A 16,327-nucleotide genomic window follows, 5' to 3' on the forward strand; every position below is an offset into this window, starting at 1 on the left:
GCTTGTAAAGAAGCACTGGAGTAAATAGGAAAGAGATTCACAGATATTTAACTATAGCAAATGGTAAAATGACTGCACTTTTAAAGCCATCTCTCCAAAAGATTAACCTTCATTTTAAAATAACTAATCAAAATGCAACCGCTATCTCTACAAAGAACCAAAATTGTAATTGTCTTAGTATTACAGGTCAGGAAGTGACACCTTGCCTTTTAGGATTACAATTTTCCTATTTCTTCAGAGGAAGAAAGTGAGGTGTGTAGACAGAGATAATGCATTTTATTATATATCTTTTATACTAAATATAAAGTATTTATTTTTTCATTTTAAGTTAGAAAATGCATATGAGCTTTAGGGCATGCAGTTCTTATTCTCTGAAGAACATATATACAAGTCCACCACAGCTGTAACATTACTATCATTCAGCAATACGCATACAGAACATTTAAAGCTACAAACATTTTTTGACATGTTTAAGTAACAAACTAGGACTTCACTACATTCTCAGTAAATGATGTAAAACAAGGAACTATTTTTACATGTTATCAGAAACTAGAATTACTTGAATTTTAATCTCTAAGTGGTATAACATGTTAAATGATTTTCAAGCAGCCATATTTCCACTCCTTTTACTCATTTCAGAAGTATTTTTTTTTCCTTGTCAGAAGTAATCAAAAAGCCTTTTAAGTAGATCTCAGACTACTAGTGAGCAAAAATATCAGAGAAGTCTTTCAAGCACTTATAAAGAAATTTTTCCATCAAGAGGCACAATGTAGATTTGAATTACAAAAAAACCTCACGACACCCAAAAGAGCCCTGAAGCTTTGAAAGATCAAGATAATTCAATCTGAATTCAGAAATCACATTGTGTCATATTTGCAGTCAGGTAGACAGCTAAAAAGATACGAACACCAAAATTAATTCTAAACAGCCTACCTGTCCTGAAATATCATCAAGCAAGCATAGCTTTTTGATTTCTCAGAAGCAAGGCTAGCTTTAATTTTTTTTTCTAGCATTATTTTTATCTACCATTTGTGGAAGAACTGTATCCCAAGGTCAGATAACTAAATGATGTCTCCTGACAACAGTCATGTCTATTTGTATGGTTAGTATGGGATTTTCATTTTGTATGGAAAGACTTATATAATCTACTTATAGCAACCTTGCATCTTAATTACAAAGGACTAGTCAACATCACTTACTACCTCAAAGAGTGCCTCCAAATTACATGGACCTACTGAAGTAATAATCACTGTCAAGCAAACAGAAGTCCTCCCTTATTCATACAATTCTTCCCAGTTTCATTTTCTAAAAACAGCCTTACAGATGAGGCACAGAGCTTTTAACTTTCAAGGCTTTCTTGTATCTGTGTTGTCAAATAGTTCCGTACCAGCAGTTTCCTTCCTTTCTTTTCAAAAGCACTAAGTTCACCAAAATATATTGGGTAACCAATCACAGCAGCAGAGAATTGTATTCAACAGAATAAATACAACTGAGAAATTAAAACTGAGATCTGAGATGTCTATAATATGAACACACACATTTGTCCAGGCCCACAGAAAAGTTATTTAGAACATAGAGTAGGTATCATGAACCTTACAATGCAGCATATATGCCCATATGCTTTTAGAATCAAGTCCAGGCATGTAGTTTAGACAAGAATAGATTTCTGTGGAAGAAAATGACATTTTATTCCTGTTGCGTAATACAAAAAGGAAACAGTTAATCCAAGTCTTATTTGAGAGACTGATCGCCATAAAGGTGAACACCTCTGAATCATCCTTAGTATTCTATGCAGATCTGATGTTGCTTACTCAATTTTTTTCTGCTCAGTGAAAACATCTGTATCGGACCTCTTGAGGCATGTCTAATGAGCCATTATGCTGCCAGTTAAACACTAGCCCACCAGAAGCTCACAACAGCTGACGCTGTTACAGTGTAATATTTCTTCATTGCCTCACTAATTATATAAAAGTTAAATTTGTAATGAAGTCTGAAGTGTACCTGGCCAATTACAGCTGGTTGCAACGTTCTGATGAAGCTTGATGTTTTCGAACATGTCAGTTCTCTGAGCCTAAAATGCTTTGTTGTCTTCTTCCTGAATCCCTAGCCATTGGCCAAAGTACTGAGGACTTTAGTTTCTCAAGTCTCCAAAATCACAGCACATCACTGGTGCAACACTGGAACGTGCTGCTACCATGCTATGAGACACCCGGCAATGAAAAGCACAAAGATTTCAGTCCTTTTGCTTAGTCCTTTCAGTTAGGGGGAAAAAAAAGAAAAAAAAAAAAAGAAAAAAAAAAGCTACAGACCCCAAAATTTCAGAATTTTTTTTAAATCAAAGATTTACATAGTCAGATGTCTATGCTTGTCATTCAGAATGAAACTGGTAAGAACAGAGAAAGGGTACTCCTGAAATGAGAAATATTGTTCCAGCTCAGCAGCTGTTTAGTAGTGAAATAAGTATTGTTATTTGGATATGTCTAAAACGCAATTTTCTCAGAATTTCTGATCTTTGGGCAATTTGCAAGATTTGTGTTTGGAGCATCAAACTCAAATTTCAGAAGGAACACAGAGTCAGAAACTGAGAATTCTCCTTTTTCAGCAAGCTTTATTGCTAATGGAAGAAAAACTTGAATGATACTTCTGACACATCATGTTGGCTTGCCAATGATGATTTCTTAATTAAGAATTTGAAAAGAAAAACTATAGTACTTTAAGTCATATTTCAAACATGAGAATGAAAACTCATTAACTGAGATGAACTTATTTAAAACCAGGTCAAAAATGGACTAGAGTCAAGGATTCTTTTTACTCTTCTCACTACATTTGCAACCAAAGACTGGTGCCTGACTGTGGAATAGAGTCCTGCCTCAGAACGGGATGACCCTTACTTCTCCCCACAAACATATAGATACAAAAGAAGGCACAGGGAGGAGGAAGCAGAACTGATTTTGTTTGAGAAGCACCTATTAGGGGGAAGTCTGAAGTTGTAAAGAGGAATGACCTCTGCTTTTGATCTTAATTATTAAATCAAATGCTTGTTAACTGTACTGAACTAAAGGTACCAGTCCTCCCTTTTCCCACAGACTGGTATGTCCATGAACAAGATGGACAAAACACGCCAACCTGCATCACCAAGAAATCTGTGGGTTTTGGCATAATTTTTAAATGACATAGAGAGATCAGTTTCCCCTATATTCAATCTTTTACCCCCACAACCATCTAAAGCTAGGTGGTTTACTGCTTTACATATTATTAATATGAAACACAAGAATGCTAAGCTTGTTTTTCCACAGGCCATTTCATGACTGGTACCACTGATTGAATCCTTCTCTCACCAAAGACATCCTGTTCTCTTCATGCCTTTTGAATACATCATGAAGTGACCCAGGTGATTAAATTTGCACCAAATTTGCTTTCACTGTCTGAGTAGATACTGTGCTCAGGAAATAGTTTCCACTTAGCAGCAGTCAGCAAATGGCCTTGTCAAGACTACAAGTCCAGATTTTAATGACTCCCGGAACTTTATTTTTCATAGATTTTGGTCCACAAAATGAAAAAGTTCATCATTTTAAATATATATGTTCTTGAACCCTCTTACTGAGCACCTGGAAAGGTAAACATATACCCACACTAACAGAGAAATTCATCCTCTTCTCCACTAACTGAGCTATGACAGTACCTGCCACGCTGTAAGACAAGAAGTGCACATAAGGTGTCCGCAAGGCTCTATCTTCACATCCTTGTCATTCTCTGCACAGATTTTACACAGCTGAAAAGTGGAACCCATTTCACAGTACAATTCATACTGCTCCTGTAACAAAAGAAAGTCAAGTGATTATTTCTTTACTGTGATTTGTTCATAAAGAATATACTTAAGCACCAGTAGTGACAAACACTTCTCTGAGTCCCCTGTTTTCCAATCCACTTTACTTATTAGTCAAGGAAAATATTGCTACTGGTCTATTCAAAAGCCACGCTAAGCTTACTGAAACAGTTTACTTTTTTACTTCTTCAAACCTATGATATACTACAATACATGCTACAAATTAGTTTTAAATATCTGTGCCTATTAGGTTTTCTACAGACTTCTCACATGTAACTACTACGCACGGCATACATCCTGCTTTTCCTTGGTTGCAGTTAAGAGGAAAATAACGAACACATGGTTCTAAGTAAGAAATTAAGTGTTGAATGGGAACAAAACTGGGATTTTCTTTCCTAGGTATGAGTTTAGGACCAATAGAAGTTATTGAATTGCAAGCTGGCACGCAAGAGGGCTTCCTACCTACAGCAAGGATGTAGCATGGTACTATGGTTAACCGAAGTAAACAACCCTTGTGAAGAAGTATGGCAAGAACACCCCCCAGGATAACATGGCAACAGACATGCACAGATCATTCAGTATTTTGTACCCTTGTAAGACTGACAGGAAGGTATAACAATACCTTCAGGAGGAATAAATAATAGAGAAAACTTGAGTCCAGAACAGTGTTCTAGAATTAGGTATTGTTGGGGAACTGGCAATCAAATGCATTTGTGTAGAAATAAAGCTTTTTTTAGTCTTGAAAAACCAAATTTTGAAAACTTAAAATAAGTAGAATCCAGGTCACAGGAAAATAAGCAGCTACTGCTGAGTAAAGGAAGGGGAAATGAGGCTAAGAAAGAAAATAAAAGCAACAGCTCGTATCTGCAGCTTTAGTCAGTATGTACTAAAGATACTTATGGCGGAGCTCTCACAAAGAATCCATCTGCAGAAATCTAGCCCTGCAGCCACTTTTATACCATCTTTTCATAGTTTAAACAGCTCTAGTGACAGCTTTAAACTACTGCAGTTATGTATTATTTAAGGCATCATTCACGTAGTTCAAATTCTGTTGAATTACCTTCAGAATTAACTAATGGTGTCCTCATAACCACAAGTTCAGAAGCAACTGGATTCATTCATTAAATTCAAAATACAACATGATTGGCTTGTTAAGAACAAGGTAATCACTGTGAATGTCTAAGCTGCTTTTCCTTTCCTTGAGGAAAAGTAAGAATATGGGGCTAGAAAATAATTCTGTGCAACACAAATATCTGATAACTCTGCATTACTCTTTCATTACTATTTTAAGACTGGAGGGAAAAGAGGGAAGTTGAGTAAGTGGAAGTACTCAGACTTTCTTCAGGTAATTTTTTTTAGGAATTGTCTTACTTAGGAAACAGCTATTTTCATAATGGTATTCCTGATAGTATCATAGATGGTAACAAATACTTGTTTTCTAAAATATTTCTGGAGGTGGAATGCACATGGAGCACTCAGAATTACAGAAGATTCAGCAGGTCACCCAGTCTGCTCTGAAGAAATGGAAGACCATCTGAAACAGTATTGCTTGTATCTAGTCTGATGCCTTTCCTTGAACAGGTCCTCAGGTCTTCCAGACACTTTTGTCAGGAAAAATGCTCTACACAGTATACCTTAACCTTCTAGTGTTAATTTCACAACCATTTTGAATCAAGCATTTGTCTTCTGATGGCTGCTTCTTATTCCCTGAGTATCAAACATCTGCACATTAGTTTATCACATCATCACTTAGCAAGACTACACACACATCTAGATACTCTAATTTTCTCCGTGAAGTGACTCCCTTTAAGGCACTTAGTCATTTCTGTTGCTTTTCCTTGATCTCTCTTTTAATTTGCATAACAAAGAAGAAAGGACAGAGACCCTGGAACCAGTATCTTTGTGATATATGAACTATACTTTTCCTCCTGGACTTGTCAACAAACTGTACTATTCCTATTCAGGCATTAAAACTATCATTTGATCTTGATTTTATTTCTGTATTCCCATCTGCTATTAGCAAGGAAACACCAAGCTACATAAACCTGTAACATAAATATCAGAAAAATCTTTAATAACCGTTAACACATTTCTTACTTGGAAGGGGTGTAGAATAAAAAAATAAAAAACTTTCCAAAACATGCCGTCTGCATCACCACCAGCTCTGGAGTTTAAAGGATTATTATCTTCTTCTTCATCTAAGCCCTTCTATCAACAACATATTTTCACTGTTATGAGTTTGTTTCTCACATTTTAATAACAGCTTATTATCACTGCTAGATGAGACACTAAGGGCAGCGAAGATTACACAATAACTGACAAACTCTGCAACATACCTGTGTGACTTTTATGTGATCATGTGGTGTGGGTTCACATAATCCTGTTAAATCAGGATTATAACTTCGTCCATCTGGGAACAGATAGCTGCATCACAAGAAAATTGTTATAAATATGCACATTTCTTCAGCTTTATTAGCTAAACAATACATATGAATTTTTAAAGGGTTAAAGTTACAGCAAAAATTAACTAAAATGCATCATCTTTCCTCAGCCATCTTTCTTATCTTTTGGGTGCAACTGAATTGCTCCATATGCATTTTGACACATGCTCAAGTCTATTTATAAAAGCACAGAGAAGATTTTGACATCACATGCATAGCTACCACCAGAATGCATCTGAGCTTTGATTAGCAGGTAACTTTCTGAGGGCAGCTCAACAGAATATTATTTTAGATCTTCATTTCACAGTGAGCTTATACTTGCATATGTTCCTAGTGATCTCTCCACTGTGAGCATCACACTTGGTGACTCTATAGATTATTTCAAGTAATGGAGCAGAATAGAAGGTAACACACGTTTGTGTATATCTGCATGTATTATGATATATATATATAATATTATATATGTCATAACATTCTATATGCTCATATCTCTGTATATTATGATGTATATAAATCTGTGTATATTATTACAAGAATCTACACTGAGAATCCAAGATGCAGACTGGACTTTTAAGCAAGAAACGATGGGGGCATTTCAATCCTGTGGGAAATTAATACTAGGTTAAATGATATTACAGAGACCCTAAGTTGTTCTCTATTTAGATTTATGTTACCTCTAACCTGAAAACAGTTTCTTGAAAGCTGTGTTAAGTCACACTGTGAGAAAGTTGTATTTACACAGAGTACAAGAAATTCACTCTACATTAAATATTCTCAGCTCTAGTTTTTGTTTACTCAGTTTTTGTCAAGTAGAAACACTATCATTAAGCCTGTTTTTTATTAATTTTATTTTTGTTCCAGAAAAAAATTACTGGACTGTGCAGGACTGAGAAAAATTGCATAATTGTAATGGGTTTCTCAATCTTTTTTTGAGGATTGATCAAGTTTCTCTTTTTTTTCATCATGATCACGTGGATTTATCAAAACATGTATCCCAGTGAAAAGATTCTGACATCAAAAATTTGTCTGTTACTTCAGCCAACCTAGTAAAAGTGTACTACTTCTCCCTATTAACTTAGAATCTCTTATAATTATAAATCTTTTCAGTAAACTATTAGAACCTGGAAAATGTTCTGGCTGCACAATATATAAAAAAGCAATTACATAGCTTTCAAATCATTGTCTAGAGCTAGCCATATGAGTAACTGGCAATAGTAATTGTTCAATAATCTTAAGTGCACATGGGACTGTTGGGGTTGGGGGAGAATCAATGTGACAGTTGCCTTTTTTTTTTTTCTCCTGGAATTTATCTGCTCTGAGATATGGCTTTGGTTAACTTTGGTTAATAGAATTATCTGGAAACACGTGTGTTTCAAACGATTAAAAGAGATGGTCCTTAAACTCCAAAGGAATGCTAAGTATCATATCCAGATTCTCTGTTCTGAAGATCTTTAATAATTACCCATATAAGTATTAGAAGAACAAGGAAATCAGGATTTCATACCTATGGTGACTATAGGAATTTGTACTTACAATCCTTCACGGCTGCCATCAATCAAAGCTTGAAACAGAGGCTTATTGTGAGGTATGGTCTGCAATATGTTCCCATCGCCAGTCACATATCCAATGGCCCACTGTCCCAAGCGAGTGCAACTCAGTCTGAAAATGTAGCTTAATAAAAACAAGATGAATAAAAAGTCAGTGTTAATCAGAGTTCAGCAAAACACATGAAGAGAGCAAGGATGGCCTCTAGTTAAGACACTGAATTAGGTCTCTCAAGATTTGGGTGAGGTTCCCGATTCTGTCACATGTTCTTTGTATAACCTTAAATAAACCTGCATCTTTTATGCTGTCAGTTCCTCATGGGCAGGAATAAGGTAACAGTAGCACCCTACCGCCAGCTTCTTGTTTGCTTGCTTTTTAGTTCTCAGAGTGAAAGCTGCACATTCACTGTGAATAGTCCTATTACGTACATTTAGACATGCCCATAAATCTCTTCAAGAACCATGTATTGTATTATCAAGTCTCTATAGCTACAACATATACCTTGTATGCATGCACACGTCAGTAACCTGAACAAATGGAAGGGAAAATACGAAACATCTTTAGATGCAACAGAAATGTGGATGATGCATAACAAAAACTTGCTCTACTAGCAATGTTAACTTTGTGTGTACCAGAGGAGGTGAACAAGACAGAAGTAGTATCACTACTACTTCAGAAAATATCAGATAATACCAACGCAACTGGACTTAAATTTAAATACTTCTGTGTGTTACAGGCAATAGCTGGGAGTATATATAATGTAGACGGAGAGCATAGTAGGAGGAAAAGGAAGATTCTAGGAAATAGTATCAAGTACATTTAGTTCTTCTTAATAAAAACTCTAGTCCCTTTCATGTCAGACACCATCTCATATGCAAAAACCTCATTCAGAAAAGAATTCCACAGTGAAATACCACAAACTCAATTTTGTATTACAGAGCAGCTTCTCTTAATAATACATCAATATTTTATTTCCTTCCAAACTGTTTAAAATGAGAAATCTTAGCCTCCCTGAAGTTTGGCGTAGTTCTTAAAACCTTCAATAAGGCCAACATTACATTGAAGTAGTAACTATTCATTTGAACAGAATCTTGTAATTTCCAGGATGTTTTAGACAGATTAAAGAAGCAATTTCACTTCAGATTTCCTCTTTCGCACTCCAGCATTTCACCTAAGCAATTCAGAAAGTCATTTTCTGATATGTAATAGAAAGTTATCTTAAAACTCTCTATTTACAAGGAACATAAAGGCAACTTTGGATAATTTCTTTATTACTTCTCTTTTATAATCACAGAATCAGAGTCAATAACAGAGAAAATAATAAGTATAGCAGCCACTCTCAAAATCAACCTGGTTATCTTACTTCTGTAGTATTCATAGTGCCAAGCTAAAAAAATCAATGTTATTCTAATGGAAGCATAAGATTCTTGTGTATATGCACTTGACCAGTCAGGTAACTTAACAAGATACAGGATATTGTTTGCTAAAAATCAAAAGAAACCAAGTACAGAATAAGGGTATAACCGTTGCTAAAATCATAGAATAGAATCATAGAATTCTTTAGGTTGGAAAAGACCTTAATGATCAAGCCCAACTATTAACCTAACCCTACCATCCCACTACTAAGCCATGTCCCTAAGCACCTCGTCTACCTGTCTTTTAAATACCTCCAGGGATGGGAACTTGACCACTTCCCTGAGCAGCCTGTTCCAGTGCTTGAAGAAGTTTCAAAATGATGGACTTTTAACTATGTACACATGTGATCCTACAGCAAAGTTAGACAACTAGACATTAGGGAAAAAAGCTGTATAACTGAAAGGTAAAACTAGCAAAACCGAAGTTAACTAATATAGGATTACATCCATTAATTAATTTTTATTTCTCCAATCTGAGTGAAGAATAAAACAGGACAACCAGAAGTGGCATAAATGGTAAAAGTTCAGTTTGAATAACTCAGTATGTATAGCACCACACAGAAATTATTTAAAAATTCTACATGTCATGACATTTAATCCGACAGATTCCTTTTCTAGATGCAGAATTTGTGATACAGAATCATTACTGGCTGTTGTGGTTTAACCCCAGTCAGCAACCATGCACCATACAGCCACTTGCTCACCCTCCCCCACCGCCGGTGGGACGGGGGAGAGAATCGAAAGAGCAAAGGTAGGAAAACTCATGAGTTAAGAACAATTTAATAATAGAAATAAAATAATAAAAAAATTTAAAAATTGTGATGGAAAGGAAAACAATGAGGGAGAGAGATACACAAAACCCAAGGAAAACAAGTGATGCAACCACTCACTGCCCATTGACTGATGCCCAGCCCACCCCTGAGCAGCTACCACTGGCCCCCGGCCAACTCCCCCGAGTTTATAATACTGGGCATGATGTCCTATGGTCTGGAATAGCCCTTTGGGATCAGCTGTCCTGGCTGTGCCCCCTCCCAGCTTCTTGTGCACCTGGCAGGCCATGGGAAGCTGAAAAGTCTTTGATTGGCGTAAACTCTGCTCAGCAACAACTAGACCATCAGGGCATTATCAACCTTATTCTCACACTAATTCCAAACCACAGCACTGTGCCACCTACTTAGAAAATTAACTCTATCCCAGCCAAAACCAGGACACTGTGAAAGGAAAAAAAAAAATGAATATAAAAGGAACATATAAGCACTGATTAATTTAATAATTTAAGTATGCTACCATGAAAGATATTAAGGTGATTTTTATTTTATTATTAAGCAATAATTCAATGCAGCTCTTGAAAAGCAAATTATACTTTCAAATATTCTTTTCAAGAATGAATTGCTTGTTGTACCCAATTCAGAAGAAGAAAGGGAAAGCAATGTAATTTCAGTTTTTTTCCTGTTTGTTTGTACTTACTTAGACTTCCGCGTGGCAATACAATTTGTTTGCTTCACAGCACTGTAGAAGAATTATGGCATAAAAACCAGATCATGGTTACAAAATTCCTATGTCTTAAAATCTAAAAGGTCAGCATTTTTTTAATGTGGAGTTCTGAGCTTTATTATTAAATTATTTTTAAAAATACATTTTGATGTATTTCAAATCACAAGTATAAAAAAAAAATCTACTACCTCTCTGATTCACTGTTACAAAAAGAAAAAAAGCCAAAAATTCACTCCTTCAATATTGCAGTAAGTATCATGCAATATAGAAGTATGAACTTAGAATAATTACATAGCTTCTGAGACAGTGAGTTTATTTGGAAAGCAATCATCAGCAAAAACTCTCACCTCCCAGGCTTAGTGCTGTATTTTTGCAACCTTGCTTTCTTTTCAAAAAAGAATGCCATATATCCAGGATGTGTCACAGCTAAGAAGTTCCAATTCCTTAAGATTGAACCCCATGGCTAGAAAGAGGAGACAAACAATTAAACAGATGCAGCCAGGTAGTTACATATTCTAATAAACTCAAGTCAATTTGTCAGACCTACAGCGTTTTAGCTTCAGTTGAAAAATACGTACTTTTGGTTAAGGTCTAAAGAGTAAAAAAGACTGTCCTATAAACCCAGCTTTGCTACAAGGGTTCCTTCAAAAGAATTATTCCAATAACATCAAGTGTAAATTTTTTGACAAATATTTTGAAGACCTTGAATGTAACGGATCTCCTATTGTAGCTACATAAAATATTAAACATCATGTTTAGTTAGAAATTGGAGAGTATGGCTCCATGATGAGTTTAATAAAAACACAATTAAGCCTATTCTTGAGAGGTCCTGAGGCACTTTTCATAGTTAATGATAAGTAACACTAACAAATGAAGTCTAATAAAGCCACTAATTAGAGCTGTCGTTCCTTTTCTTATTCTGTACTTCATTTCTTCAGTTACCATAATGGTATTACAGCCAGGCAAACAAAAAAAGTATTGACAGCACTTCATCACAGCCCTTGCTGACCTGAATAACAAATGCCTCAGAAAACTCAGTGAAACATGCCTGATACACTACCACTTCAAAGAACACAGAACAGTTCTTTACTGTAAATGAAGGATTATTTTTAAGTAGTGGATGTATACAAATATATTAAGTGTTCATTGCCAGCATTTGGTGAGACAAGAAACTGAATGCTTTGAAGAATTTTTGTGTATTTGTCAAAAGATCAAGGCAGGTGAAGTTAAGCAACGCAAGAGGTGAAGCTTGTGGTTTTGTGTGCCCTGCAAATTCCCTTTAAAAGGACTTCTAAGGGCTAGTAAGGCAGAGATGAAATGCCTAGTGTGGCACACTTGAGCAGCTTATCCTAACAGTTCTGCCTGAGATCACGACAGATTTCCCAGACAAACCCTAACCACTACTTAAACATGGATGAACACCTGTTTTATTTTACAATTAATACCTCTTCAAATCAGACACATGAAACAGAACAGTAAAGTTTCAGCACAGAGGCCGTAAGAAACCTCAAGTGTTCATATTTGTACAAAAGAAAGGAGAAAAAAAGAAATTGCAATCCCAGATACAACACTACACCTTGCCAGCTCCTCTCTGCACCGTCACCAAAGATGGATGCCAGGAGGCTTCATCACATGAAAAATTTTAGTTGTCTTAACTAGAGAAAAAAGGGAGTTGACTCTTCCTCTTTTACGACACGACTCTTCCCCCTTTACTACACCAACACGTCCTTCACAAAAACACAACGTCCTTTCTCCTCGTGTTACTCAAGTGCATGCATGTGAATCAAAAAAGGATGCTCAAACACTCAGTAGTTTGATGTTTTGTTGGACCGTGGTAATATAAAGGCTTGCTACAGTACATTACAAAATAAATTCAAGTAGTGTGCAAATTCCTTGGTTAATCACAACCATCAGGCTTCTAAGTTGACAGTAGACAGTATCTTTCTCAAATGCTTGGAGTCCCTACAGAGTAACACACTACTGCTATACCTAGAAAACGATGTGACAGTGTGACTGAAAAATCAAAGGGCAAGAACTCATAGCTTGCCTTGCGCACACAGAGTATTACAAAAGCAGAAATGTATAATGGGAAAAGATTTGAACATGTTCTTGTCTTTGGAAATATTTTTGTGTAAAAGGACAACTTAACTGAACATGTTAACAGTGTCAGAACGAAATTCCTTTCCTTCAAAGCATCTACATATTCTGCCGTGCTAACTTTATCTCTGGTCAGAGAACACAGCACTTAAAGCTGTGCATGCATACAGTGGGGAGGCAGGGGGAGCAACTTCACTTTTGCAGGATCTCCATAAAAAGTAGTCAAGCTTTCTTCTGTGAATAAGCATCATTATAAACATAGCTTTTCTGTAACACAACCCACAGTTGGCAAAACAGTATTTTGATTACTTAAACAACTGGGATTTTCTCTCCGTGGGTGTTTGCACACATAGTTACAGAAGCTGTTTAAAAACTAGAGAAGTAAAACGTAACCTCTGGGAGAGGTTCTCAGACCAAGTTCAGTGCAAGTTCACTTTGACAGTTACGCAGCTATTCCACCAGCTGCTAATCCGTTTTGCAAAATTTCTCTCTCTGCTTCTTTGTTAAATTAAAAGTTAATCCTAACCAGTCTTCCCTCCTTACGTGTATCAGTACTGCTGATCCCTTTCTTAGCACAAGGCACCATAATGGATCAAACCAGCAACAGCCCCACAAAGAAACTAATGCAAGCAGATATTCATTGGCTTACAGAACAAGGAAAACAGACCTCATTTGAGGCTTCTGTCCTGAAGTTTAACGCAATCTATAAGGTCAGAACAAACTGTTACTTCTCAGATCACTGACTTCTCATTTAATTTTATATTTGATGTACAGATTAAAATAAAACAAAAAAACCCCAAACCTTGTTATTATTTGTAAGCAGCATAGTTAGGGGAAAAAAAATCCTACAGAAAGGAATCTTCATAGAATCATAGAATGTTTTGGGTTGGAAGGGACCCCTAGAGGTCATCTAGTCCAACCCCCCCGCAGGAGCAGGGACACATCTTAAATATTAACTCATTTCATAGTGATACATGTTGCAGCTCGTGGGCCTCAGACATTTTGCAGTCAAGTCTGAGATCAAGATTTGAGCTTGATTACTAACCTGAACACTATACTAGTTTTCTAAATACTGAATAAAAGGGAGAAACTTTGACAGAGTAGAAACTGATTCCAAGGCAGCAACATTCAGACAGGAACGCTTGATCATATGAAGCTCTATATTAAGGGCAAAGCTTAGGGAGATTTTGCTAAAGCAGCATGAAGTACAACGATCTGTATTCTCTAGTTTGTTATTTCATCAAAGAGAACCCCCAAAGTTTTGTTCAAACCTCCATAAGCTGTGTGTGTTTTAATAAGTGATCTATGTTTGTGGTTAAATTAAACAGAGAGATTACTGATATTGTAACATTTTCAACTTTGATATAGTTTTGAGTCAGAATGGAGAAGAGGTGATCAAAATCAAAACTCTGTAAACTAAAACCATTAATCATCTCCTGCCAAATCTTAGTATCGAAGTCATAATGGCACCCTTTCCCATAACAGCAAAATCAAGAAAGCTAAACAGAGATTATCACGGAATAACATGGAAGACGTAACAGACATATGGCCCAGGCTTTGACATTAAATTGGTATTTTCAGCATATCTCCAAAAGCCTAATAAATAATAATAGAATCATTTAGATTGGAAAAGACCTTTAAGATTGTTGAGTCCAACTGTTAACCTTACACTGCCAAGACCCCACTAAACCATGTCCTTAAGTGCTTGATAACCCCTTCAGTGAATAAGTTTTTCCTAATATCCAATCTAAACCTCCCCTGGTGCAACTTGAGGCTGTGCGCCAGTTTATCACTGTATGGGGTAAAGAAAGCAAATCATCAAATAAATGTTTGTATACCTCAAGGATTCTTATATACAAAAGAAATATCCAAAGTGACAAATTCAGAATTAATAGGTCTAATATGGATGCAAACCAGCAGAGCCTTCTATATTGACTAAAATACTTCAAGTATGTTCTGTGAAAGGGACACAAGGTTAACAGAGACATATACATACAAGCTTATTTCAGATAAATAGTACTTAATAATAATACAGTTAATGCTATTCACAAAGACAGTCCCTTATTGTAAATAAACAGCAGAGCATTAATGGCAAAAATATATTCATAAAGAAAAGTTAGGCCTACATTTAGCCAAAAAAAAGTCATACGCAACTTTCCTTATGTGTTTGTAGAAACACTTCATATAAGTATATATAGATAAAGAAGCACAATGAAAACACAAGTAAAACTTAGAGAAGTACCTGAAAGTCTACATTTCTAGGAATGCATATAAGAATAGTGAAAAATAAGTAAGCAGAAAACACAAAGATATTGTAATCATACTAAATATGTGCAGAAATGAAGCAGGTGTTGCTGGATGTTTTCAGTTTTTCAGATGTAGGTGTCGATGGCCCAAACATCTCTGAAGGACTAAAAAAATGCACAATCTATTTCTGAATTCTAGTGTTTCAGTTATTTCAGTTTTTCAAAAAAAATCCACTTCCTTGACCCATAGCTACTTGCCTCAGGGCACTAAGCTTTTCAAATTCATACAAGTATTGCAAATTTTCAAATCTTACCTGAAATAATCTAGTGAAGATATCAAATTCAAAAATTGAAATGTAGTCATTGCAGGTCAAGTCAATAGTAGATTTAAGAGCCATTGCTTCCAATCCAGAGCTTATCTGATGAACTTCATGAAGGCACTGCCTGAATACTTTCCATGGCACTATAGTTCTGTGAGGGGGTGGAAATAATAAATTTAATAAACCCACATATTTAAAATTTATTTTTACCTTATTTAGACATCAGAACAGGACTTTTAAAGACATGGAACATTAACTTGGTTTATCTACAGACAAAAAAAAATAAATAAATCAAGTTTTCTAAAAGCAGCCTAAGCAAATGAAAGAACAGTTTACCGTTCTTTAAACATCGTCAAACAAAGTGTCATTTACTTTACAACAATAAATATTCAAGCTTCCTTAGGAGGCCAACAAAAAGAACACCGCAGAAACTGAAATATCCTGCCAAACAGGTGTAGCAACCAACCTCACACCCTTTCAAAGATAATGTAAAGGATGAGCTCTGTACTTGGTAAAGAACTCCTTTCTTCACAGCCTCTCTTCTCAGAATGATAAGCATCAATTTAGTATCTACTGTGATGACATTTGTTATCACTAAAGCTCATAAACACTGGTCAAGTAAGGTGATAACAATCAACCAGATACCACCGATACTGGTCTGAGGCCCGTCATAGCCCATGACAGTTACATGAATATTAAAAGATACATCTTCTCAGATCTTCACCTTCACACACTCTTGCAGGATGGGGAGTACTTCCAGATAGCAGTGAATGTGGGAGAAGGTAGGAAATCAGAATAGAAGGAAATTAAAATTATCCTCTCTAATACAAAGCTGTGTTCTGCCAAATTCAGTTTCTATTTGCATAGTTGGAGATAATGCAGATTACTTATTTTACTAACCAAGTGCTTGTATTTGGAATCTGACATGAAACTGATCACTTCA

At 35.9% G+C, this 16,327-nt stretch overlaps 1 protein-coding gene across 1 annotated transcript in view; it reads right to left on the reverse strand.

Annotated features, from left to right (window-relative positions):
* The window catches only part of CBLB (Cbl proto-oncogene B), a 133,919-nt gene that overhangs the window by 38,819 nt on the left and 78,773 nt on the right, over window positions 1-16,327 (reverse strand). Inside the window, exons 4-8 of the mRNA XM_035897586.1 lie at window positions 15,379-15,535; window positions 11,069-11,184; window positions 7,801-7,938; window positions 6,163-6,250; window positions 3,683-3,814 (exon numbers count right to left, since the gene is read on the reverse strand). Coding sequence (XP_035753479.1) covers window positions 3,683-3,814; window positions 6,163-6,250; window positions 7,801-7,938; window positions 11,069-11,184; window positions 15,379-15,535 — 631 coding nt within the window. The remainder of the gene's footprint in view (window positions 1-3,682; window positions 3,815-6,162; window positions 6,251-7,800; window positions 7,939-11,068; window positions 11,185-15,378; window positions 15,536-16,327) is intronic.

The sequence above is a fragment of the Egretta garzetta genome, unplaced genomic scaffold (assembly GCF_000687185.1).
Source record: "Egretta garzetta isolate BGI_Z169 unplaced genomic scaffold, ASM68718v1 scaffold367, whole genome shotgun sequence".
In the NCBI taxonomy this organism is placed as follows: Eukaryota; Metazoa; Chordata; class Aves; order Pelecaniformes; family Ardeidae; genus Egretta; species Egretta garzetta.